Source organism: Mesoplodon bidens, assembly GCF_964165515.1.
Source record: "Mesoplodon bidens genome assembly, contig: HAP1_SCAFFOLD_92, whole genome shotgun sequence".
NCBI classification, from domain to species: Eukaryota; Metazoa; Chordata; class Mammalia; order Artiodactyla; family Ziphiidae; genus Mesoplodon; species Mesoplodon bidens.
The window spans coordinates 1,037,589-1,061,608 of record NW_027672608.1 but is presented as its reverse complement, the minus strand read 5'-3'; the positions used below and the strand labels follow the sequence as shown (position 1 = coordinate 1,061,608).

Sequence of the window (24,020 nt, the reverse complement as noted above, 5' to 3'; positions counted from 1 at the left end):
GAGACCATCTGTGACCATCCAAGCCTAAAATATTTACTATCTGGTCCTTTACAGAAGAAGTTTGCCAGCCTCCACTTAGGAGTGTACCATTTAGTTTAACAATTTATTCTACTTTAGCCAAAGCTCTGTTACTGTGTAATTTAAGAATATGAGTTTTGACTTGGGTTCATAGCTCAGGTTTCCTCATTGATGAGCTATATGAGCTTGAGCTAGTATCTTAACCTCTTTGAAATTTATGTTCCCACATTCCTAGCACAAGGTTGTTGTAAGAATTATTGGGACTGTATTTTTATTGTCTAGGATTAGTGTTACAAAGTTGCTATCCATTGGGTAATGGAGGTTAGTTAAGCAACCGATAAAATGAGTAGCCAGGTTTTTGGTAATCTTCCCAGTCATCCCTCAGTTAAACAGTGCAAATAATACAAATAAGGAAAAACTGTTCTGTTTTACATTAAACAACTTATTCGAACATTGTAAATCAACTGTACTTCAGTAAAATATACTTAAAAAGTTGTTCCTCAATCAGCTATACAGACCTTACCAATTCATTTCAGAAATCAGACAATCAGTGTAGCTCATTCAGTTTTATTCCATCTTTGAAGTAGAGTGTAGTATAAATTGTATAGCTGTCTAATCTAGTCCTTTTATGGAAACACTATTTTCTTGGTTTTTTCTTAACATTTATTTATTTACTTTTTTTTTGGTTGCATTGGGTCTTCATTCCAGCACGTGGGCTTCTCTCTCATTGTGGTACGTGGGTTTTCTCTCACCAGTTGTGGTGTGCAGTTTCCAGAGTGTGTGGGCTCTGTAGTTTGTAGCTCACAGGCTCTCTTTCTGTGGTGGGCAGGCTTAGTTGCCCCGCAGCGTGTGGGATATTAGTTCCCTGACCAGGGAGCGAACCCACGTCCCCCGCATTGGAAGGTGTATTCTCTGCCACTGGACCACCAGGGAAGTCCCGGACACACTGTTTTCTTGTGTTTTCCTTTTATGTGCATGTAGGGAAATGGAAAGTGCTAAGTTTCTTTTTCCTATTTTTTTAGACTCATCATAGTAAAAAACACCTGGCAATGATGGAACGTATATTAGGACCCATACCAACACACATGATTCAGAAAACAAGGTATGCTTTTTAAGATTAAAGTCCTTATTGGGTACATGCAGTGGCCTATACTCAAACTATAGAAAAGCCATCTTTGTTGTTATTGCTTATTCCAAAGACTGTAGATTTTGAATTTTTTTTTCATGAAGTCAAGTTTTTGAAAAATAATGCAATATTTACTTTGTGATCCAGTAAATAAAGTGGTGTTTTTATACTCAAGTTAACCTCTGCATAAATGTTTTCCTAGGTTGATTTAAAAATAATACATAGCGTAGTAAAAAGAGCTTGATTTTGGAGTCCTATCTAAATTTGAACTCCAGACTGTTGCAAACCACATGTACGTCTTTGGACAAGAATACTATAAGTGGTTTCAAAACATAGCTTCACTGCAGAAGTCATCCAGGGAATTGTTAACGATTTCTAGCCCCATTCCAGATCTAGTGAAATCAGAATTTACAGGAATGGATCTAGGATCCTCTGTTTTTGACGCTGGCATTGTTTCACATATGGTACAACTTAGGTGGGATACTAAAACTTCAGAGGGTACAAGATTAGAAAAAATACCATATAAGTTATCCAATATAATTATTGCTGAGATATTTAGTAATTGTATGTTTATGTATATATATAGAGATGTCTATGGTTCCATCTTTTCCCCCAATCCCCTGGTGGGGGCAGGGTAAGAATGTGGGTTTTGGGTTTTTTTTTCTTGAAATTTAATCCAGACTTCTCTTTCCTATAGGAAACAGAAGTATTTTCTTCATAATCAGCTAGATTGGGAGGAACATAGTTCTGCTGGTAGATATGTTACGAGACACTGCAAACCATTAAAGGTAAAACAAAAAACCAAAAAAACCTGTTTTAACTATTTTTATTGTCTTTCTTAAACAAAGTCATTTTTCCCCTCAGGAATTTATGCTCTGTCATGATGAAGAACATGAGAAACTGTTTGACCTGATTCAAAGAATGTTAGAATATGATCCAGTGAAAAGAATTACCTTGGATGAAGCATTGCAGCATCCTTTCTTTGACTTATTAAAAAAGAAATAAAATGGAAATCAGTGGTCTTACTATACTTCTCTAGAAGAGATTATTTAAGACTGTGTCAGTCAACTCTAAACATTCTAATATTTTTATAAACCTTAAATTATTTTGTACAGTTAAGTGTAAATGCTGTATGTTTTGTATCAATTGCATAATTATCTTGTTAAGCAAATATGGTCTTGATAATGAATGAAATATAAAAGCTAAAATTAATTTTCCTTTTTTGAGATTAATTACCATTTTTAAAGACCTTTGGAATATCCTTTGTGTCCAGTGATTGATCTTGCCTTTTTATACATGGAGGTTGACTCTTGGAAGTGATTTTTGTGTTTTGTTTTTTGTTTTTTTTGAGTAAAAGGAAATCTTGACTACTTCATTCTTAAATGAATATTCTTTATTTACCTCAAACTTTCCTTAACTTTAAAAGATTTTTCTGTAATTGTTGAACAGGTAATAAGTATTATTAAATTTAGGTAGGCAGGTATTAGAAACCAAAACCCATAGGAACTGTTTGCTGTTGGAATTTCATTAAATTGTAAGTATTGTGTTCTGTTTCATTGGTTGATGTCAGTGGTGGTAAGTAGCATTCATGGAAAGACATCCAACTTGTGCATCGTAATAGATTAACAAAACCACATACACACTTCGTTTAAGATTAAAGTCTAACTGGAAAGTTAGCTTGGAAAGTCCTGTTTTCCAATGGTTATTTATGTAGTTAGTCACAAACGTAGAAATAGGAATTCTGATGACTGAGGTTTTTGTTTTTAATGCCAAATCTTCAGGAGTCTAGAAATTGTCCAATATCTGTCTCCTTACCATATGAAGTATAAATACTTAAACCTCAGCCTTTGAGACTTTATGGCTATTATTAAACAATTTGTATTTATGTTACAGTTTACTGGAAAACAAAAAAAAGATGATTTGATCAGAGAACACTTGGGAAGAAAACTGCAGAAATTTCCAGACCCTGATTGGTTAACATAATGAACTTTTTGTTTGTCTGTAGGTATTTTTTTCTGTTTACCTGTTTACACATGAAAAACTAAATGGTAGGGGCTTCCCTAGTGGCACAGTGGTTGAGAGTCCACCTGCCGATGCAGGGGACACGGGTTCGTGCCCCAGTCCAGGAAGATCCCACATGCTGCGGAGCGGCTAGTCCTGTGAGCCATGACCTCTGAGCCTGTGTGTCTGAAGCCTGTGCTCCACAACGGGAGAGGCCACAACAGTGAGAGGCCCATGTACCACAAAAACACAAAAAACAAACAAACAAAAAACTACATGGTAAATGATAATTTAGTAAAAAAAACACCAAAACTATTGATCAGTATGCCAGGTAAAAATTTTTTTGTTGTAGAATTCATGATTGCTTATCCAGATAAAGTTTTTTGTTAAAAGTATTCCCATTTCTGAAGTGCATTACCAAAGATTTGAGTTTCATCTGTATTCTGAACATAAAATGCATGTAATTTATTGGTATGACAAATGGTGATACCAAGTGGGTTTCTCTACATGATCCGCTGGTAGCATTTGCACATATAGTAAAGCTATGTTCCTGACATTGACTAGGAATTTAAGAAAGCTGAAATAAGTTTTGCCATAGAATCACTGCCTAAATTATTCTTAGGCCTCTGATGCAGTCCACATATAGTTCAACTATGTTATATGTTATAAGGTTTTTTTTGAAGGAGCATTTGATGTAAAGAAAAGGTTTTTCCTTAACACAGCAATCTCGTTATAGAGATTAAGAAGTCAGCCATCCTTTAGTTTCCTCTCCATTTCCATACTGCTAGTGCCACTGTACTACCGAAGCCTCCTGACCTTTCCCTACAAGTGCTCCAGGTTCCCAAATTAATGTTTACTTTCTCCCCCATCAGAAACTCATTCCTTTGGAGTAGCTGATCTCAAGATATAGGAGGAAAGAAAAATATCCACACTTTTTCTTACTAAGAAGTTAATGATTGCTAACCCCTTTCCCTGCTGAAAAGTATTTACATTCTTCACTAAGGGTATTTGCTAGTTCCCAGGCCTAATTCATGGAAGTTTAGGAATTAAAGTGAAACTTCAGTGAATTAGGTAGGATAGAAGAAAATTTTAGTGGTGAGGATGGTACCTCTGGTATCATATGAGTGTCTCCTGCTAACCTTCCTTCCCATCTTCTGTGAACTCTCAGGTTCCTACTCTTATTTGCCTTTTTCCTTGTACTTCTGGACTCAATTTCTGAAAGCACCAGGTTTTTATTTGACAGTGTTGGGAGCTACAGCACTAACAAGAAAGGTTTAGAATGGCCAGTGTATAAATATGGATCATTTGTAACTGGGTATTTTCCCTCATGATTTGATGTCTCATAGTTTACTATTTCTAGAAATTCCATTGACGTCAAACCTAGTTTTAAAAGTGCAGCTAAATAGGTTATTTCCAGTGTTTTCTGCTACTGCTTATTTGCTCAGGTGTTCTCATCCATGCATTCATCAAAATTTTTGGAGTAGACAAATAAAATTGACTTATGCAGTTGACAGTAGAAAAATACCCAGTGGAGTTTTGTAGTATGTACAAATGAAAACTATTCCTCTGAATAATCTTGAAGGGCTTGATGCTAGAGAAATTAGAAATGACTCAGCCACGACTCCTAATAATTGCGGCTGAATTGTGACTTAAACTCAGGTATCCTAGATTCTAGCATTGTACCTTCTTGTGATAATACACCTTACTGAGTTAAAAACTTCAGTTTGATTCTTGTTCATGGTTCTGTGAAATGGGATGAAATGAATGTAATGGCTAATAGTTTAATTACTTGGATTCCATTTTTCTCACGTTTTTCTTTAGTAGTTGATACATAGCTTCAACCATCAAAATGGTTAAAATGGTATGATAATTTGAAAATATACTCTATTTTAAGTAGATAGGCAGATAACCTATATTTAAACTTACCTTGACATCCTGGAATGAAGAAACACTTTGTCAGTTAGTGGCCTGGCTTTTTAACTCATTTCCAGTTTGAAATTTCTGATTCCCACAAAATTTGGTGCAAGTAAGGTATTTTAAATTTAAACATCCAGGGACTTCCAGGGTGGTGCAGTGGTTAAGAATCCACCTGCCGGGGCTTCCCTGGTGGCGCAGTGGTTGAGAGTCCGCCTGCCGATGCAGGGGACACGGGTTCGTGCCCCTATCCTGGAAGATCCCACATGCCGCGGAGCGGCTGGGCCCGCGAGCCATGGCCGCGGAGCCTGTGTGTCCGGAGCCTGTGCTCCGCAACGGGAGAGGACACAGCAGTGAGAGGCCCACGTACAGCAAAAAAAAAAAAAAAAAAAAAAAAAAAAAAAAAGAATCCACCTGCCAATGCAGATGACGCAGGTTTGAGCCCCAGTCCGCGAAGATTCCACATGGCGGAAGCACCTAAGTTAGTGTGCCACAACTGCTGAGCCTGAGCTCTAGAGCCCGAGAGCCACAACTACTGAGCCTATGTGCTGCAAGTACTGAAGACCGCATGCCCATGTGCTGCATGTCCTGAAGACCGCATGCCTAGAGCCTGTGCTCCTCAAGAGAAGCCACCGCAATGAGAATCCTGCGCACCACAACGAAGAGTAGCCCCCACTCACCGCAACTAGAGAAAGCCCACACGCAGCAATGAAGACCCAACACAGCCAAAAATAAATAAGTTTTAAAAAATTTGTAAATGTGAACATCTAGTACTTTGTTTAACAAGCTGCATTTTCAGGGAATTCCCTAGTGGTCCAGTGATTATGACTCTGCTTCCACTGCAGGGGGCACTTGTTCAATCACTGGTCAGGGAACTAAGATCCCACATGCCAAGCAGCCAACAACAAAAAAAGGCAACCTTTCCAAATAGAACAGAAGAATTCATGAGTCATTAACAGTATTAATAGCATCAGTAATTGTTGGCTTAGTAGATTGCACGTTTGCAAATAAATAGGTAGAAGCAATTTTAATTCTTAAAAGAGTTGATCCAATTAGTTGGTTAATTGGTTTTATTTTTTCCATATTTTCATAGAGGGAAGGTAAAGTTTTAAGTCGGGTTGGCTTTACAACTCCTTGGCCAGTCTAGCCTTTGTGGCCAGTTTTATGTTAGTGATTTTTAAAAATAAAATGCAAAAGTTGAATAATGAACCTCTAAATATATATAGCCCAGCTTAAAAAATCAAAAGCATTTTGCAAATTTTGTTTCATCAGTTCCCCAACTTATTTTCCTGTTGCATTTAAGTACAAATGTCATTTACCATTTCATCCATATTTCTGTACTGTATATCTTTTACCATGAGTTTCTAATGCGAGTATCACACCTAACAAAATAATTCCTTATCTGGTAGGGTCTATAAAGTTTCATGATTGTCTAAAGAGTTATTTTAAGTTAGTTTGAATCAGTACCGAGTCAGGGTCCACACATAGCTAATTTGTCTCAGATCTCTTAATCACTATGTGCCTTTTTCTCCTCTTTTTATTTCTTTGCTAATTGAAACTTGGTCATTTGTCTTTAGAGAATTTCCCATATTCAATATTTCATTGGAGTGGTGTCCTTTCATCTAGTCCCCACTTATCCTGTAAACTGATAGTGAAGTTTTTTTATAGTATTCCTTCTGATAAATACAGAAGGGATGTTAGAAATACACTGTGTTGCTACTCTTTATGAAATACTATATTTGGGCACCAATCATCAGTGGATGCTAAAACCATGAGGGGAAAACTGATGGAGAACTTTAAAATGAAGGGATCAGGCTGAACCTCAGGTTGGCAACCAGATAGATGTGTTGATATGCGTCTGCGGTGATGCAATAGGAAATACACAGCACCTGTGGGGTATCACTGCCTTTAAAACAAAAAAAAATGAACTTGGATCTAGTCAAGCCTGTAGATTGAAATTGAAATACAAAGAAGCATCCTGATCCTTTTTGTTCATTTCTTACCTGTCTGTAAATTCTTTGCGGTAGCAGGTCAATGAATTAAAAGAGCTCAGACTTCTTACTAGCATGGTTTCAACTTTAGTCCTAGGTCTTCTCTGTGTTTGGAGGAGTAAGTTACTTTAAAGTAACTGTACTTCCTTACTTGGAATTACTGAGGGATAATATCTGTTATCTAATAGCCAATGCAGGGGACACAGTTTCAATCCCTGGTCTGGGAAAATCCCACATGCCACGGAGCAACTAAGCCCGTGCGCCACAACTACTGAGCCCACGCACTGCAACTACTGAAGCCCATGCACCTAGAGGCCGTGCTCTGCAACAAGAGAAGCCACAACAGTGAGAAGCCCGTGCACCACAACTAGAGAAAGCACGCACTCAGCAACAAAGACCCAACACAGCCAAAAATTTAATTTTTTTTAATCTAGCAGATTACCTGGCTTTTAGTTGACCCACTAGTAAATAGCAGTTATGTACTTTGTTTTCTATAAATGCTTTAACCCCTAGTAAATAGCAGTTACTTTGCTTTCTATAAATGCTTTAACCCAGGTGACTTCATATTTTTTTAATTTTCCCAGTAATGTTGGTTGTTCCTCTTTAGGGCACCAGGAATTACAAAACTATCAAGAATTCTACTTTTTTTTTCTCTTTTTTTTTGTGGTACGTGGGCCTCTCACTGTTGTGGCCTCTCCCGTTGCAGAGCACAGGCTCCGGACACACAGGCTCAGTGGCCATGGCTCACGGGCCTAGCCGCTCCGCGGCATGTGGGATCTTCCTGGACTGGGGCACAAACCCACGTCCCCTGCATTGACAGGTGGACTCTCAACCACTGCACCGCCAGGGAAGCCCAAAAATTCTACTTTTGACTCTCTATCATAGCAGTTTTTATTGTGACATTTCACTGAAACTGGAAGGGGGAATAGAATTTTCAAAGAATTTTCAAAGAATTTTTCTTTTTTTAACCAATCAAGAATGGTCAACTATTCAGATATATTTTCTTATATTCACTCCTTTCCTGGTTTTAGTTTGTTTTTAAATGTTGCAAGTCTGGGGAGAAGTTATATATAATTAAAAGACTTTAGCATAGATTTAATTGTAAAGGGACACTTTGTTGTCCCTTTGGGATATTTAATCCTAAATCCTAAATATCCCAAAGGAGCAGACACCTCATAGGTCCAGTTCTTTAGATACTATCAACAGCAGTTACATGTAATGAGATTAAAGATTAATTGTAGATTTGGAGGAGTTCCCATGCACCCCTTCCTCCCAGTGACTTAAAATGTTTCCCATTACAAATATAAATGAAAATTAAGGTTTTTTAACTTAAAAAAAACAGTGCTCCTTTTTTTATCATGAGGTTTGAATTTTATTTTTATTGAAGTATTAGTTTCAAGTATACAGCAAAGTGATTCAGTAATATATATACATATATATGTGTGTATATATATATATATTCCTTTTCAGATTATTTTCCATTATAGGTTACCTCAAGATATTGAATATAGTTCGCAGTGCTATACAGTAGGTCTTTGTCATTTATTTTATATATAGTAGTGTGTATCTGTTAATCCCAAACTCCTAATTTATCCCTACCCTGCTTCCCCTTTGTTAACCATTTATTTTCTATGTCTGTGAGTCTATTTCTGTTTTGTACATAAGTTCATTTGTATCATCTTTTTAGATTCCACATATAAGTGATATCAAGATATTTTTCTTTGACTTATTCACTGAGTATGATAACCTCTAGGTCCATCCATGTTGCTGCAAATGCCATTTTTCATTCCTTTTTCATGGCTGAGTAATATTCTAGTGTGTGTGTGTGTGTGTGTGTGTGTGTCTGTGTGTATCCACTCATCTGTCGATGGACACTTTGGTTGCTTCCATGTCTTGGCTATTGTAAATAGTGATGCTATGAACATTGGGGTGCATGTATCCTTTCAAATTAGAATTCATTTTCATCTTTTCTGGGTATATGCCCAGGAGTGGGATTGCTGGATCATATGGTAGTTCTAGTTTAGTTTTTTGAGAAACCTCCATGCTGATTTCCATAGTGGTTGCACCAAATTATGTTCCCACCAACAGTGTAGGAGGGTTCCCTTTTCTCCACACCCTCTCCAGCATTTATTTTTTGTAAACTTTTTGATGATGGCAATTCTGACTGGTGGAGGTGATACCTCAGTAGTTTTGATTTGCGTTTCTCTAATAATTAGCAATGCTGAGCATCTTTGTGTGTGTCTGTTGGCCATCTGGATGTCTTCTTTGGAGAAATGTCTATGTAGGTCCATTTTTTGATTGGGTAGTTGGGTTTTTTGTTATTGAGTTGTACGAGCTGTTTGTATATTTTGAAAATTAAGCCCTTGTTGGTCACATCATTTGCAAATATTTTCTCCTAGTCCATAGGTTGTAGTTTTGTTTTGTTTATGGTTTCCTTTGCTGTGCAAAAGCTTATAAGTTTGATTAGGTCCCAGTTGTTTATTTTTGCTTTTATTTCTTTTGCCTTGGGAGGCTGTCCTAAGAAAACATTGCTATGATTTATGTCAGAGAATGTTTTGCCTATGTTCTCTTGTAGGAGTTTTATGGTGTCATGTCTTATATTTAAGTCTTTAAGCTATTTTGAGTTTATTTTTTTTGTATAGTGTGAGGGAGTGTTCTAACTTCATTGATTTACATGCAGCTGACTGTCCAGCTTTCCCAACACCACTTGCTGAAGAGACTGCCATTTCTCCATTGTATATTCTTGCCTCCTTTGTCGAAGATTAATTGACCATAAGTGGGTGGGTTTATTTCTGGGCTCTGTATTCTGTTCCATCGATCCATGTCTTTTTTTGTGCCCATACCACACTGTTTGGATTACTGTAGCTTTTGTAGTATTGTCTGAATTCTGGGAGGGTTATGCCTCCAGCTTTGTTCTTTTTCCTCAGGATTGCTTTGGCAAATCTGGGTCTTTTGTGGTTCTGTATAAATTGTAGGATTATTTATTCTAATTCTGTGAAAACTGTCATGGGTAATTTGATAGGGCTCGCATTAAATCTGTAGATTGGTTTGGGTAGTATGGACATTTGAACAATATTAATTCTTCCACTTTGAGAACATGGGATATCTTTCCATTTCTTTGAGTCATCTTCAGTTTCTTTTATCAATGTTTCACAGTTCTCAGCAAATACGTTTTTCACCTCCTTGGTCAGGTTTATTCCTAGGTTTTTTGTTTTTTGTTTTTGATGTGATTATAAAATGAATTGGTTTTTTACTTACTCTTTCTGATATGTCATTATTACTGTAAAGAAGTGCAACAGGTTTCTGTATGTTAATCTTATATCCTGCTACCTTGCTGAATTCATTTATCAGTTCTAATAGCATTTGTGTGGAGTCTTTATGGTTTTCTATATAGAGTATCATTGTCATCTGCATATAATGACAGTTTTCCCTCTTCCCTTCCAATTTAGATACCTTTTTAAAAAAAAAAACCAGTGTTTTCAACACTGCTGGATTTACTCTTAACTAAAGGCAACATGAGTAGGTACAGTTTTGAGAATGATTGATAATAACAGGCCTAAATGATTAGAGTATGTCATTAATAGAGGAGTTTAATTTTTAAAGATCTTGCTATTAATTTTTAATATTTTTTTCAAATTATTTTTAGGAACATTTAAGTTATGTTGTGTGTCCTCACAATAATTGCACACGTGAGAACAATATGACTTGTGTGACAATGCTTGCCTGCAGAGTCAGATTGAATTTAGACCCTGGGATTCCCTGTATAGGTAGACAAATTAGGTATTCTCTGTAGTCTCATCTATGAGTTGAAATACTAATACCTAACTTCCCGAGTGGTTGTGAGGATTAAATAAGGTAATTTATATAAAGTAGCTGTTATTTTCACCATTTCTTGATTTATACCCTATATTCTTGATTTATACAGTATTCTATCGTCTATAAATGATTTTCTTATCCTTTTGGTTTTAGTCCTATTGGAGCTATATGAAATGACCACAAATAGATACTATTTCCATTTTTATGTTACCATGGTACATCTTTTTTCCATCCATTTATTTATTTATTTATCTATGAAGTGTTTTATGTAGGAAGTATATATTCGGGTCTTGCATTTTTATCTAATCTGACAATCTTTTTTTAAAAAACATCTTTATTGGAGTATAATTGCTTTACAATGGTGTGTTAGTTTCTGCTGTATAACAAAGTGAATCAGTTATACATATACATACATCCCCATATCTCTTCCCTCTTGCGTCTCCCTCCCTCCCAACCTCCTTATCCCACCCCTCTAGGTGGTCACAAAGCACTGATCTGATCTCCCTGTGCTATGTGGCTGCTTCCCACTAGCTATCTATTTTACATTTGGTAGTGTATATATGTCCATGCCACTCTCTCACTCTGTCCCAGCTTACCTTTCCCCCTCCCCATATCCTCAAGTCCATTCTCAAGTAGGTCTGCATCTTTATTCCCATCTTGCCAATAGGTTCTTCATGATCATTTTTTATTTCTTTTTAGATTCCATATATATGTGTTAGCATATGGTATTTGTTTTATCCTTCTGACTTACTTCACTCTGTATGACAGACTCTAGGTCCATCCACCTCACTACAAATAACTCAATTTCGTTTCTTTTTATGGCTAAGTAATATTCCATTGTATATATGTGCCACAATCTTTGCCTGTTAGTTGTGTTTAGACCATTTATATTTAATGGGATTTTTGATATTTTGGGGTTTAGATTACCATCTTCCTATTTTTTTTATTTTTCCCATTTCTTCCCATTTTCCTTTTTCTGCTTTATTTTGAACTGAGTATTTTTCATAATTCTACTTTATTAGCTGGTTTATTAGCTAAACCGTGTGTATGTGTTTGTGTGTGTGCGTGTGTGTGTGTGTTTAGCATGTGCTTTAGAGTTTGTAGTATACATCCTTATCACAGTATGCTTGTAATTGACATCATACTATGTCACATACAGTAAAAGAATCTTGTAACAGTAAACTACCATTTTCCCCTCCTGGGCTTTATACCATTTTGCCATACATTTTACTTAGCCATATGTTAAAACCCTGCAATACATTGTTATTTTTGCCTTAAGCCATCTAATATCTTTTAAAGAGATAATACATGTTCTTTTTTTTCTTTTTTTTCAAGCTTTTTCCTTCTGTTTCATTTTAGATAGTTTCTACTGCTATATTTTCCTTTTTTAAAAAATATATTTATTTATTTATTTGGCTGTGTTGGATCTCCATTGCTGTGCATGGGCTTTCTCTATTTGCCATGAGCGGGGGTTACTCTTCGTTGCAGTGTGCGGGCTTCTCATTGCGGTGGCTTCGCTTGTTGCAGAGCATGGGCTCTAGGTGCACGGGCTTCAGTAGTTGTGGCTCATGGGCTCTAGAGCGCAGGCTCAGGAGTTGTGATGCACGTGTTTAGTTGCTCCATGGCATGTGGGATCTTCCCGGACTAGGGCTTGAACCTGTGTCCCCTGCATTGGCAGGTGGATTCTTAGTCACTGAGCCACCAGGGAAGTCCCATCTACTGCAACTTTGTTAACCTCCTGCCGTGTCTAACCTACCTTTAATCCCATAGAGTTTAATTTTCATCTCAACATTGCCATTTTAGCCTCTAGATTAGACTTTTAACAAAAATCTTGTGTCTCTACTTAACATGTTCAGTCTCTCCTCTTAGTTCCTTGAACATATAGAATACAGGTATAACCTTTAATATCCTTATCTGCTAATGCTATCATCTCTTTCATTTCTGAGGTGGTTTTGATTGATTGCTGTCTCTCCTATCATGGGTCATATTTTCTTGCTGTTTTGTGTGCCTGGTAATTTTGGCTTTTTGTTTTACCTTGTTGGTTATTGGGTATTTTTATATTCACTTGAGCTTTATTATGGAACATGATTAAATTACTTGCATCATTTTGATCTTTTCAGGTTTGGGGTTTAAGCTTTATTAGGCAGGACCAGAGCAGCATTTAGTCTAGGGCTAGTTTATGCCCACTATTGATGCAAAATCTTTTGAGTACTCTACGCAATGCCCTCTGAATTATAAGGTTTTCCATGCTGGCTGGTGGGAAGAAGAGCTCTCCCTGGCCTGTGGGCTGTGGGGATTGCTTCCTCTCTAATTAGAGTCTCATCCTTTTGAGTGGTTCTCTCCTGGCCCCAGTAGTTTCCTCACAAATGTGATGACCTCAGGCGGAGAGTTCTCTTTCTGTGTGCAGCTCTGCTCTCCAGTCCTCTACCCTGCAAATTCTAACTGCCTCAGCTTCTTTGGACTTGCAGCTCCTTCACCTTAGGGTGGCTCTGCCTGGGTCCCCCTTCCTGCACTGTGGCCTGAAAACATCTCTCCATAGAGTAAGGTGGGACAATCCTTGGGCTCACTTCATTTTTCCACCATCTCCCAAGGGTCACTGTCCCTCATTGCCTGATGTCCAGTATCTTGAAAACTGCCGTTTCATATAGTTTGTTTAGTTTTCTAGTTTCAGATAGAGTAAGTCTAGTCCCTGTTGGTATATCCATTTTGCAAACTAGAAAACTGGGGGTCTGAAATAGTAAGTAGCTGTGAGCTATTAGTGGAACCAGAACTGGAATCTAGGCATTATACATCAATACCTGATGCTTTTTCCACAATATCATACTGCCTTTTCTAAGTAACAATTTCCTCATGTAATTGAAACTTATCCTTTTAAGACTTAAAGCTTAATTTGAACCATTTTTGTTGGAAATTAAAAAAAATGTTTAAGTACCCCTGCCTTCTTAAACAGAGCATTTTGAATATATCTGAACCTCTTCATTATCAACATTATTTATAATCTTATACAGTGGTTATCAACCCTATCTGACCCAAGTAATCCCTTTTGAATAAAATATTTTATAATGCCCTTTTATTCTGAAGAGTCTGAGCCCTTGAGAAACATCAGGCTGGGTTTCTGCACTTGCTATTTACAGTTAGGATGGGCAAAGGAGTGCCAGACAATGCCTGGCATATTCCTCCCTGTCCCCACTGTATAAAAGCAGCCTCCTCTCCCTACTGTTGAGGGTCAGGTACTCCTGCCAAAATGGTGACTCTTAGACTTCAGGTCCCTGGACACAGAGTTCAAAGTGCCCCGGGGGCCAGCCATAGCTTGTAGTTGAATGGATCCCTGCTGTGTGCCCTTGCAAGTGTAACACTATTGAGAAGTAGGACCTCCAATCCTGCAGGGCCCAGCTTTGTGAGGACAGCAAGCACAAAATCCCCCAGTGAGTCACGGGACGTGATGGTGAGTGGAGCTACTCTTGCTTCTACCCGTTGGTTCCTGGACCCATGCATTATTGGAAAAAAAGGGTCATGTAGAGGTCCCTCTTTTTTTCTTTTTTTTTTTGTGGTACGCGGGCCTCTCACTGCTTTGGCCTCTCCCATTGCGGAGCACAGGCTCCGGATGTGCAGGCTCAGCAGCCGTTGCTCAGGGGCCCAGCCACTCTGCGGCATGTGGGATCTTCCCAGAGCGGGACACGAACCCATGTCCCCTGCATCGGCAGGCAGACTCTCCACCACTGCACCAGGAGGGAAGCCCGAGGTCCCTCATTTAATGCGTATTCCACATCCTGAAAGATGGCACTGCAGTCTTTTAGCATATTGTCTCTGAATACTCTGAGTTGGTGCTTCACCTGTGCCTTCAAAAGGCAGTTCCAGTGTTCTGTGAGGCTGGCTGCTTCTGGCTGGTGCAGGATGTAATACAACCAGTGGATTCCATGGTCATGGGCTCACTCCCCCTCTTCCTCTGCTGTAAAGTGGGTTCGCTGGTCAGATGCTCTGTTATATAGGACTCCACACCTGTGGAATGGGGAATCTGTATGGATAGTGGTGCTGCCTGAGGCTCTGCAAACAGGGAAGACAAGCCCATACCTAGTATAGCTATCCACCCCTGTGAGGGACAAAGTGCTGGCCCTTCTGGGATGGAGGGAGTCCAAAGTAGTTGATTTGCCACCAAGTAGCCAGTTGGTCTCCCTGAGGACTAGTGCCTATCGCTGACAGGTTAGCCATTTCAGAGGCAGCAGTAGCTAGATTGACCTTGGTAATCTATATGCATGTTAGGGAATACAGTGGATTCCTGCCCACCTCCCAGATCTGCTCTCCACCACTCTGACTCAGCTCTCTGCCCTTATGAGGCTGACCTCTTTGCATTGCATCATCTGGGCTCCCTTGCCCTGTAGGTTTGGTCAGTGGGAGGCCCAGCAGTTCAGAGAGTAAGAGGAGAGAGAGATTATCCCCCAGCTCCTTACCTTCCAAGCCATGGTTTTGCAGAGGTGGTATCCCTTGACCAAAGGCCACAGCTCCTGTTGAGCTGACCTTTGTTGAGCTCCGAGCATTCACAGGGTTCCCACACAGTTCGTTCTTCTCCCCCCTGTAGCTAGAGATGATAGTGGCCTCCCACTGTTTATACTCCAGAGTGCTTCTTCAACATCCCCTGTTGACTTCCCTTTATCTGCCCCACCATGTAGACAGTCTCTACAATCAGACTGTCTTCAGTCTGAGGATGCCATCTGTTCCTTCCAGGACCCTAGCTTACAAAATAGAGTATTTTCTGCCTTGACTTTTAAATTAAGCTGTAGACAGTAAACCTATTTTCGCCTTTCCTTAATTCACTTGACAAATATTTGCCAGATCCTGTAGTGCTCTTTGAGAAAACAGGGGTGAACAAGACAAATGGATAACTTTGTCTTGTTAATAAAAAGGTAACTTCAAACAGTGATAAATGATCTTCCTGAGTAATCCTTCTGAGGACTGCGAGTGAAGCCTCCTTAGATCGGACAGTCTGGGTAAGTCTTTTGGAGATAGTGAGGTTTAAGGACCTGAGGACCTTGACCTGAAGGAGGATCTTGCTCAAAGATCTGAGAGCAGGATATTCCAGATAGTGAGGCTGTAGGCAAGGGCAGAGGCCAAAGAGACCAAGGAGCTTGGCTTGTTTAATACACAGAAGCTTCTGGAATATGGTGAACAATACTTTACAGGTGTTGGGCAATTTAACTATGTGTTTGTAGCAAGAATGATGTGCCCACTTGTAACATGGTGTTGGCCTCTTTTCAAAGAAGACAATCCAGTTTGCCGAGCAAGTACTTTTCAGACAATTTATTGGGCATATGCTAGATCTTAGCAAGACCTATCACTGTATAACCACTTAACTGTGACCCCAAGTTACCTAAGGTCACAGCTACAAAGTTGCAGAGGTGAGATGCCAGCCATTTGTTTTATTCCAATCTTGGAGGTAACTTTCCCCTCCAAATTCAGGAGTTAAGGAGGAATATGTCAGCTGAATGTCCTCAACAGCGTTAAGTGATAAGTAATCTATCCAAAGACGCTAATAAATCCAAAGATACCCAGAGAGTGGGAAGATATAACAGGTCTTGTTTTCAAAAACGGCTGTGGATTTGCCCAAATTACAAAGGTCCAAGCAAGTCTGTTGTTTTTATTTGATTATTACTGGAGTTAGTGGGAGAGTTATGTGGGACCCATTTTAGGATACAATATGCCTGGTAGGAATCTGAGCCAGCAGAGAATGTGCTTGACTTCCAGCCTTGCCCCCCTTTCTTGAAAAAGACAGTTCCGGCCATTTGATTCTCATTCAGGCTTTCCTTCTTTACCCCTGGGGTGTGCATTTGCATCAGAATCGCAGTATAGGTTAAATGTGGTGCATACTAGATGATTATTTTTGGCCAAGTGGTGTTTCCACTACAGAATTAAGCCATCAGCTCATCAAAAGTTGGAGTTCTTTTCCCCTATCTTTTGCATTTGTTAAAGCCTAAATTTTCTCAAATGAAAGACTTCTCTAGGTCAGGAACAAGGTCTTACCATTTGTTTCCAGCACCGCATGTCTGGCACATAATAAATGGTGAGAGTATTAAATATTCTAAGAGGCATCCTTCCACTGGGCTCAATCCCGACCCTGACTGTGTCTGTAAATATGAATGCGCAAGAGGTCGCTTTACACCACCAAGCGGCGCTAGGGCACCATCTAGAAAGGATTCACTAAGTTTTCCACAGGGTTTGAAGTATCGTACTTCAAAACTTCTGACACTTCAAAGTGTCAGGTTAATTCACAAGTCGAGGGGAATTTTCCCAACAAATGAATGATGTCGCAGCCAGGGGTAGGCTGCAGAAGGCGCTCTGAGTCTCTGGGTGCACCACAGACCTTTGGGATCACAGCTGGAACTCGGGCTGTGGAGTCGCAGAGGTGCATGCGCGGGAGTGGGTGCAGCCCGACGTCCAGGTGAGGGCGGAGGTGCGTGCTGCGCATGGGGTCAGCCAGGTACGCGCTGTGGGTCTCCGAGGAGCCAGCTCCGTTTCCAACCCCGCCCCCTCGCCGCACAGTGCCGGCCTGGCCGCTCCTCCCAATGGTGGGTCCCGGCTCCTCTTCTGGCAGGGTCTATTTGCATAGAGGAAACTGCCCAAAGAGGCCGCTGTGGAGGAGCTGGCGGCAGGGAAGGGGGCGTGCGCCGAAGTCCGCTGCTGCCCAGAGGCCAAGCCCCGTGCCGGGCCGACCTCATGCCTCAGGCTCTCCAGCACGCTCAGACAACGTCCCCGGCTCTGTGCACCGTCCTCTCTGAGAGTCCACCCGCGATGAGCACACCGTGAGTCCAGGCCAGGGCGCCGGCGGCAACGCGCAGAAGGGCTGCCAGATGGGCAGCGGCGGTGCGCGGCTCCCCGCGACAGCAGCCGGGACCTGGGCGGTGAGCGCGCTTTGCCTGCTGCTCTCCACCGGCTCGGCGGTCGCCTGCCTGCTGCTGGGTGTCCAGGCTGCCGCGCTGCAGGGCCGGGTGGCGGCACTCGAGGAAGAGCGGGAACTGCTGTGGCGCGCGGGGTCGCCGGACACCCAGGTCGCCTGGGCCGAGCCACAACTGGAGCACCAGCTGCGCAAGGTAAGTCGCCGAGCCCGGGGCTGGGAGTGTCCGTGGGCTGGGAGCTGTCGCGGTGAGGAGCGGTCGCCCGCCAGCCGTGAGCGCCCAAGTCCGTTCGAACAGCCTGCGCGGGGTTGGGGGTGGGGTGGGCTGGGGAGGGAGGCTGGGATGCTAGCGGCCTAGGGGTCCTGCTGTTCCCGCTCCAGCCTCAGGGTCGGCCTGCGTGAAAAACGACCTAGAAGGGCTGTTTCGTGGACGAGCAGAGGGAGGAAGAGGAAAGACTGCGGGCTTTGAAATAACTGATTTGGGGGCGAGTCTCCACGGGTGTGTGAGCTCGGACCGGTGGCTTCCCGCCTGCATTAAGGGCCTGCCTTCCTACCTGTGCCGGGATAATGAAGAAACTCTTGCGGGAAGTGTGTGGTGACTTCTGTCACTGGTAGCAGCTACTGTTCCCAACGCTTATATACCTGCAGAGGTGTGGGGCCCCCAGCAGACCGGAGGTTTCCTGGTGGCAGGAAACCTCAGTCAGAACCTGGACGGGGCCCTTGGAGGGACATGGTCAATCCAACCTGCCCTGTCCACCCTACGGCCCCTCAGGAAAGTGTTTCAGAACAGCTCCATCTTGGAGATGCTGTGCTGTGCCTGGAGTTGCTTGGGCTCAGTGCTCACCCAGGGCAACCCAGACCTGAGGGGGTGCCAACATCAGCTTGGCAGGGTGAGGGGAATAAAAAACAGTCCGGGCCAAAAAATACAGACTCTGGATTCGGTCGAAGCCACCTAGGCGATGCCACCTGGGCATTGTGGACCCAGCAGATGCTGAGTTTCCTTGCTGGAAGCATCATATGAGACTCTCTGACACTTCTGTTAAGGTTGCTGCTATGTGTCTTCAAAGCAGGAGCCACATTTGGGACTTCAAATCTCTCACCCATCATGCTGATCAAAACCTCCAGCAGGGCATCTCCTCATAGAACAGTGGTGGTAGACTGGCCAGAGTGCCCCTGTTTGTGCTGGCCTCCCTTGCCTGAGCCATCCTCTTCTTCCTAGGAAAGGCAGCTACCCCAAGGTCGCAAGCATACTCCCCAAAGGTGTATCCTCAACTGTAGTATGAATAGCACCACAGTGTTTCAAGGTAGAGGAGACGATGGGCAGGGCTGTTACTACCATTTCCCCTGAAATGTGCCCAGCTGTGATCTTTATTAATGTAGCTGTGTATCCATTTTTGAGTTAATTTGGATTCTTTAAGGTGAATGGGAGAAGACTGTACCATGCCTTTGTGTTCACCATACCTATTTCTTAGTCACTTTAAGCCAGTATTACATCTCTTCTAACTTGGTTTTGGGCAAAATTGCTGCTTCATGAAATGATTTCCTATGTTCCTCTTGAAAGTGCCTGCAGACTTTAGAAATCTCTCTGCAGCCCTGCTGGCAACTCCTGGTGATGTTTTCATAATTGCAGCCCATTACCTTTTTGCAGATCCTTAGAGACAAGGATGTTGAATTGATTTATGGAGGGCCAGTAAATTTTCTCCCTGTTAGTGCTATAACTGTAGCTGTTCTTTCGAATGGGGGTCCCCCTTTTACTTAATAAAAAATAAACTGCAAGCTTTGATTGAGTAAATCAGAAATCACAGTAAAACCTTTTAGAAGGAACTTGCAAATTGTGTCCATTCTAATAGGGAGGGCAGTCCTGGGAAAGCAGCCACTGATGAGATTTTCAAGTCCTGAACTATGCAGATCATAGGAGGCTTCATCCTGCTTTCAAGGAGTTACTGGGCAGAGTATTCCCCCTCTCTCTCCCTCTCTGTTTCTCTCTCACCCTGTCTGTTTCTCTCTCTCTCTCTCTCTCGCTCCATACCACCCTCCCCCCGCCCCCCCCACTTTCCTCTTCATTAGTGAGGGGAAGGGAAAATTTGAAATACTGGGATTTCCACTTGAAATTCGCTATAGCATTCTGCAGGCTATACCATTAGCATAGGACACATCTTAACACTTCGTGCTACTAGCTAACCAAATTTGGTGTTGAGGAGTCTCTACTTGGAGCATCTGAGATGCCACACTATGAATGCAGTTGGGGTTCAGCTTCTGGCTGTTTGAGTGTCCCTCTGAAAAGGCATCTCTTTCCCAGGGCACCAGTCTGTTCCTGCTCCTAGCCATTCTTCTTACAAATGTCACTGGATGGGAAATGTGCATGGCCTGGCCAGGGACCCTGTGAGTCCCTGGCTGAGATGAGGGGACACATGGCAGGTGCATAGTGGGAGTCGGTAATTGGGTTTAAATAGATGTGAAGATAATTTAGAAAAACTCCTCGATATGAAGGACAAATAAATAATGAACTGAAAATCTCTTAAAGAAAGAACCTTTGTACTTGAACATGTTTTTCAGTTCTAATTTGTTCTCAGTGAAGCATCCTTTCAGCCTGTGCTGAAGTAGTTGTGTATGTGAGGATGCCTGCAGCTTGTCCTTTTACCAACAAGCTTGTTTTCAGAGAATAGAAATCCTTACCAACCATACACAACTTTAATGTCAGAAAAAAATAAGGAAACAATAAGCCAACAGAAGCCACTGTTAATATGGGACCCACTGTCTTTGTTCCCTTGGGAACAGAACTGTGAAATAACTTCTTTGGGACTGGCTGATGTGCCTGATAATGTAGATATAGAAGCTACAAAAAAGGGATATTCATGATAACTCATCATTATTAAAGACCCTTCCCATGGTACAAAATAAAGAAATGGTTTTCAGAAAATAAAGCAAGATTATTGAGCAAGAGTCATTAACAATAGTATCTTCAGTATGACCCCAAAATATAAATGCAAAACAAGCATATGATATTATGCTTTTAAAGTGCTTTAAAGAGCTTGCCTCGGTAATCAACCCCCCCATTAGTTATACCTATAGTTACAGTATTATAAAGCTTAAATTTTAGAGTATATAAAATAGCTGCTATACTACAGCAAAAATTTTAATGCAAGAATTAAAGAAATATTTTGTTGTATTCAGAGGAAACTATTTTCAGCTTACGAGTGATTTATTGTTGGCTGTTGGTCTTCCATTCTCCAGACCAATCAGTTTGAAAACAAGAAAAACCCAGAGACTCAGGGTAAAATTCAAGCCCTTTCCTTCCCTACCATCAACTATATATATTGGTTAAGTTACCATAAAACCCAGAATCAAATGTAGCTTTTTTTGGCCTCTGTAGCAGCTTTTCACTTATCAGGACTGCTCTAAGGTGTATGCTTTAAGAAAAATGCCAATTTTTGAATCCCATGGCACAATTGGAGATGGAGTATAAATCATAGCTACATTTGTTTCCTTGACATTTCCTAGCTGCCAAACCAAAGAAGTTTATAGTTACTTCCTGGCATGCTCACTTTATCTCTCCACTCTTTTTTTTTTCTTGTTTTTTTTGCAGAAGTTTAGGAGAACTTTATAATAATAGCAGCACATTTAGAATGAGCCAACTGTTGGGACATTCCTTTCACAGATATATTTTGGAATTGTTGAATTGGACTTTTACACATTAGCTTTGAAGATTTGCAACATCGCTCCTGAAGTTCGGGGATCTGAAAGCTGAATGAATTTACACCAGCAGGCAGAGAGGGGTAGATGATAAATGGGGTTTCAGTCCCATTATTTACTAGTCCTGGCATCTAACCTCTTCAACTTCCTGAGCTCCTGCTTCCTCTTCCCTAATACGATGGTCGCAACTACCTGTGTACTGATGAGCAAATAAGATAATGTAGAGGAAAGTGGTGGTCAGTAAGTCTTTGATGGTCAGTACCAAAATCCCCAAGTGTGATTCCTTAAACAGTACAGTCATTGAATTATCTTGCATAACCTGAGAATCCTGGAAGTCAGCCTGCAGATCCTGGGTTAGTTCAATGACTGGGCCATGACTGGGTGCCAGGTCATTCTGCCATTCTCTCTCTCTTTTTTTTTTTTTTGGTTTGGTTTTGTTTACGCTGTCACTTTATTTTTATTTCTTTTTGGTTTTTTTTCCTCTCAACTGTACATATAATTTCTTTTTTCTTAACATCTTTATTGGAGTATAATTGCTTTACAATGGTGTGCTAGTTTCTGCTTTATAACAAAGTGAATCAGTTATACATATACATATGTTCCCATATCTCCTCCCTCTTGCATCTCCCTCCCAATCCCACCCATCCAGGTGGTCACAAAGCACCGAGCTGATCTCTCTGTGCCATGCGGCTGCTTCCCAGTAGCTATCTATTTTACATTTGGTAGTGCATATATGTCCATGCCACTCTCTCATTTTCTTACAGCTTACCCTTCCCCCTCCCCATATCCTCAAGTCCATTCTCTAGTAGGTCTGTGTCTTTATTCCCGTCTTACCCCTAGGTATTTCATGACATGTTTTTTTCTTATATTCCATTATATATGTGTTAGCATATGGTATTTATCTTTCTCTTTCTGACTTACTTCACTCTGTATGACAGACTCTAGGTCCATCCACCTCACAACAAATAACTCAATTTCACTTCTTTTTATGGCTGAGTAATATTCCATTGTAAATATGTGCCACATCTTCTTTATCCATTCCTCCGATGATGAACACTTAGGTTGCTTCCATCTCTGGGCTATTGTAAAAAGAAATTCAGTGAACATTTTGGTACATGACTCTCTTTGAATTATGGTTTTCTCAGGTTATATGCCCAGTAGTGGGATTGCTGGGTCATATGGTAGTTCTATTTGTAGTTTTTAAAGGAACCTCCATACTGTTCTCCATAGTGGCTGTACCAAATTACATTCCCACCAGCTGTGCAAGATTGTTCCCTTTTCTGCACACCCTCTCCAGCATTTATTGTTTCTAGATGTTTTGATGATGGCCATTCTGAGTGGTGTGAGATGATATCTCATTGTAGTTTTCCTTTGAATTTCTCTAATGATTTATGATGTTGAGCATTCTTTCATGTGTTTGTTGGCAGTCTGTGTATCTTCCTTGGAGAAATGTCTATTTAGGTCTTTTGCCCATTTTTGGATTGTGTTGCATGAGCTGCTGGTAAATTTTGGAGACTAATCCTTTGTCAGTTGCTTCATTTGCAAATATTTTCTCCCATTCTGAGGGTTGTCTTTTGGTCTTGTTTATGGTTTCCTTTGCTGTGCAAAAGCTTTGAAGTTTCATTAGGTCACATTTGTTTATTTTTGTTTTTTTATCCATTTCTCTATGAGGTGGGTCCAAAAGGATCTTGCTGTGATTTATGTCATAGAGTGTTCTACCTATGTTTTCCTCTAAGAGTTTGATAGTGTGTGGCCTTACATTTAGGTCTTTAATCCACTTTGAGCTTATTTTACAGTATGGTGTTAGGGAGTGATCTAATCTCATACTTATACATGTACCTGTCCAGTTTTCCCAGCACCAATTATTGAAGAGGCTGTCCTTTCTCCACTGTACATTCCTGCCTCCTTTACCAAAGATAAGGTCACCATATGTGCGTGTGTTTATCTCTGGGCTTTCTATCCTTTTCCATTGATCTCTCTTTCTGTTTTTGTGCCAGTACCATACTGTCTTGATTACTGTAGCTTTGTCGTATAGTCTGAAGTCAGGGAGCCTGGTTCCTCCAGTTCCTTTTTCTTTCTCAAGATTGCTTTGGCTATTCGGGGTCTTTTGTGTTTCCATACAAATTGTGAAATTTTTTGTTCTAGTTCTGTGAAAAATGCCAGTGGTAGTTTGAAAGGGATTGCATTGAATCTGTAGATTGCTTTGGGTAGAAGAGTCATTTTCACAATGTTGATTCTCCCAATCCAAGAACATGGTATATCTCTCCATCTATTTGTATCATCTTTAATTTCTTTCATCAGTCTTATAATTTTCTGCTTACAGGTCTTTTGTCTCCTTAGGTAGGTTTATTCCTAGCTATTTTATTCTTTTTCTTGCAGTGGTAGTTGGGAGTGTTTTGTTGATTTCACTTTCAGCTTTTTCATCATTAGTGTACAGGAATGCCAGATATTTCTGTGCATTAATTTTGTATCCTGCTACTTTAACAAATTCATTGATTAGCTCTAGTAGTTTTCTGGTAGCATCTTTAGGATTCTCTATGTATAGTATCATGTCATCTGCAAACAGTGACAGCTT

At 40.8% G+C, this 24,020-nt stretch overlaps 1 protein-coding gene across 1 annotated transcript in view; it reads left to right on the top strand.

Moving 5' to 3' along the window:
• The window catches only part of LOC308609906 (dual specificity protein kinase CLK4-like), a 287,013-nt gene extending 284,048 nt beyond the window's left edge, over positions 1 to 2,965 (top strand). The window contains exons 12-14 of the mRNA XM_081259180.1: positions 1,041 to 1,120; positions 1,842 to 1,932; positions 2,009 to 2,965. Of these exons, the coding sequence (XP_081115306.1) occupies positions 1,041 to 1,120; positions 1,842 to 1,932; positions 2,009 to 2,149 (312 nt within the window). The 3' untranslated portion in view covers positions 2,150 to 2,965. The remainder of the gene's footprint in view (positions 1 to 1,040; positions 1,121 to 1,841; positions 1,933 to 2,008) is intronic.
• The last annotated feature ends 21,055 nt before the right edge of the window (positions 2,966 to 24,020 follow it).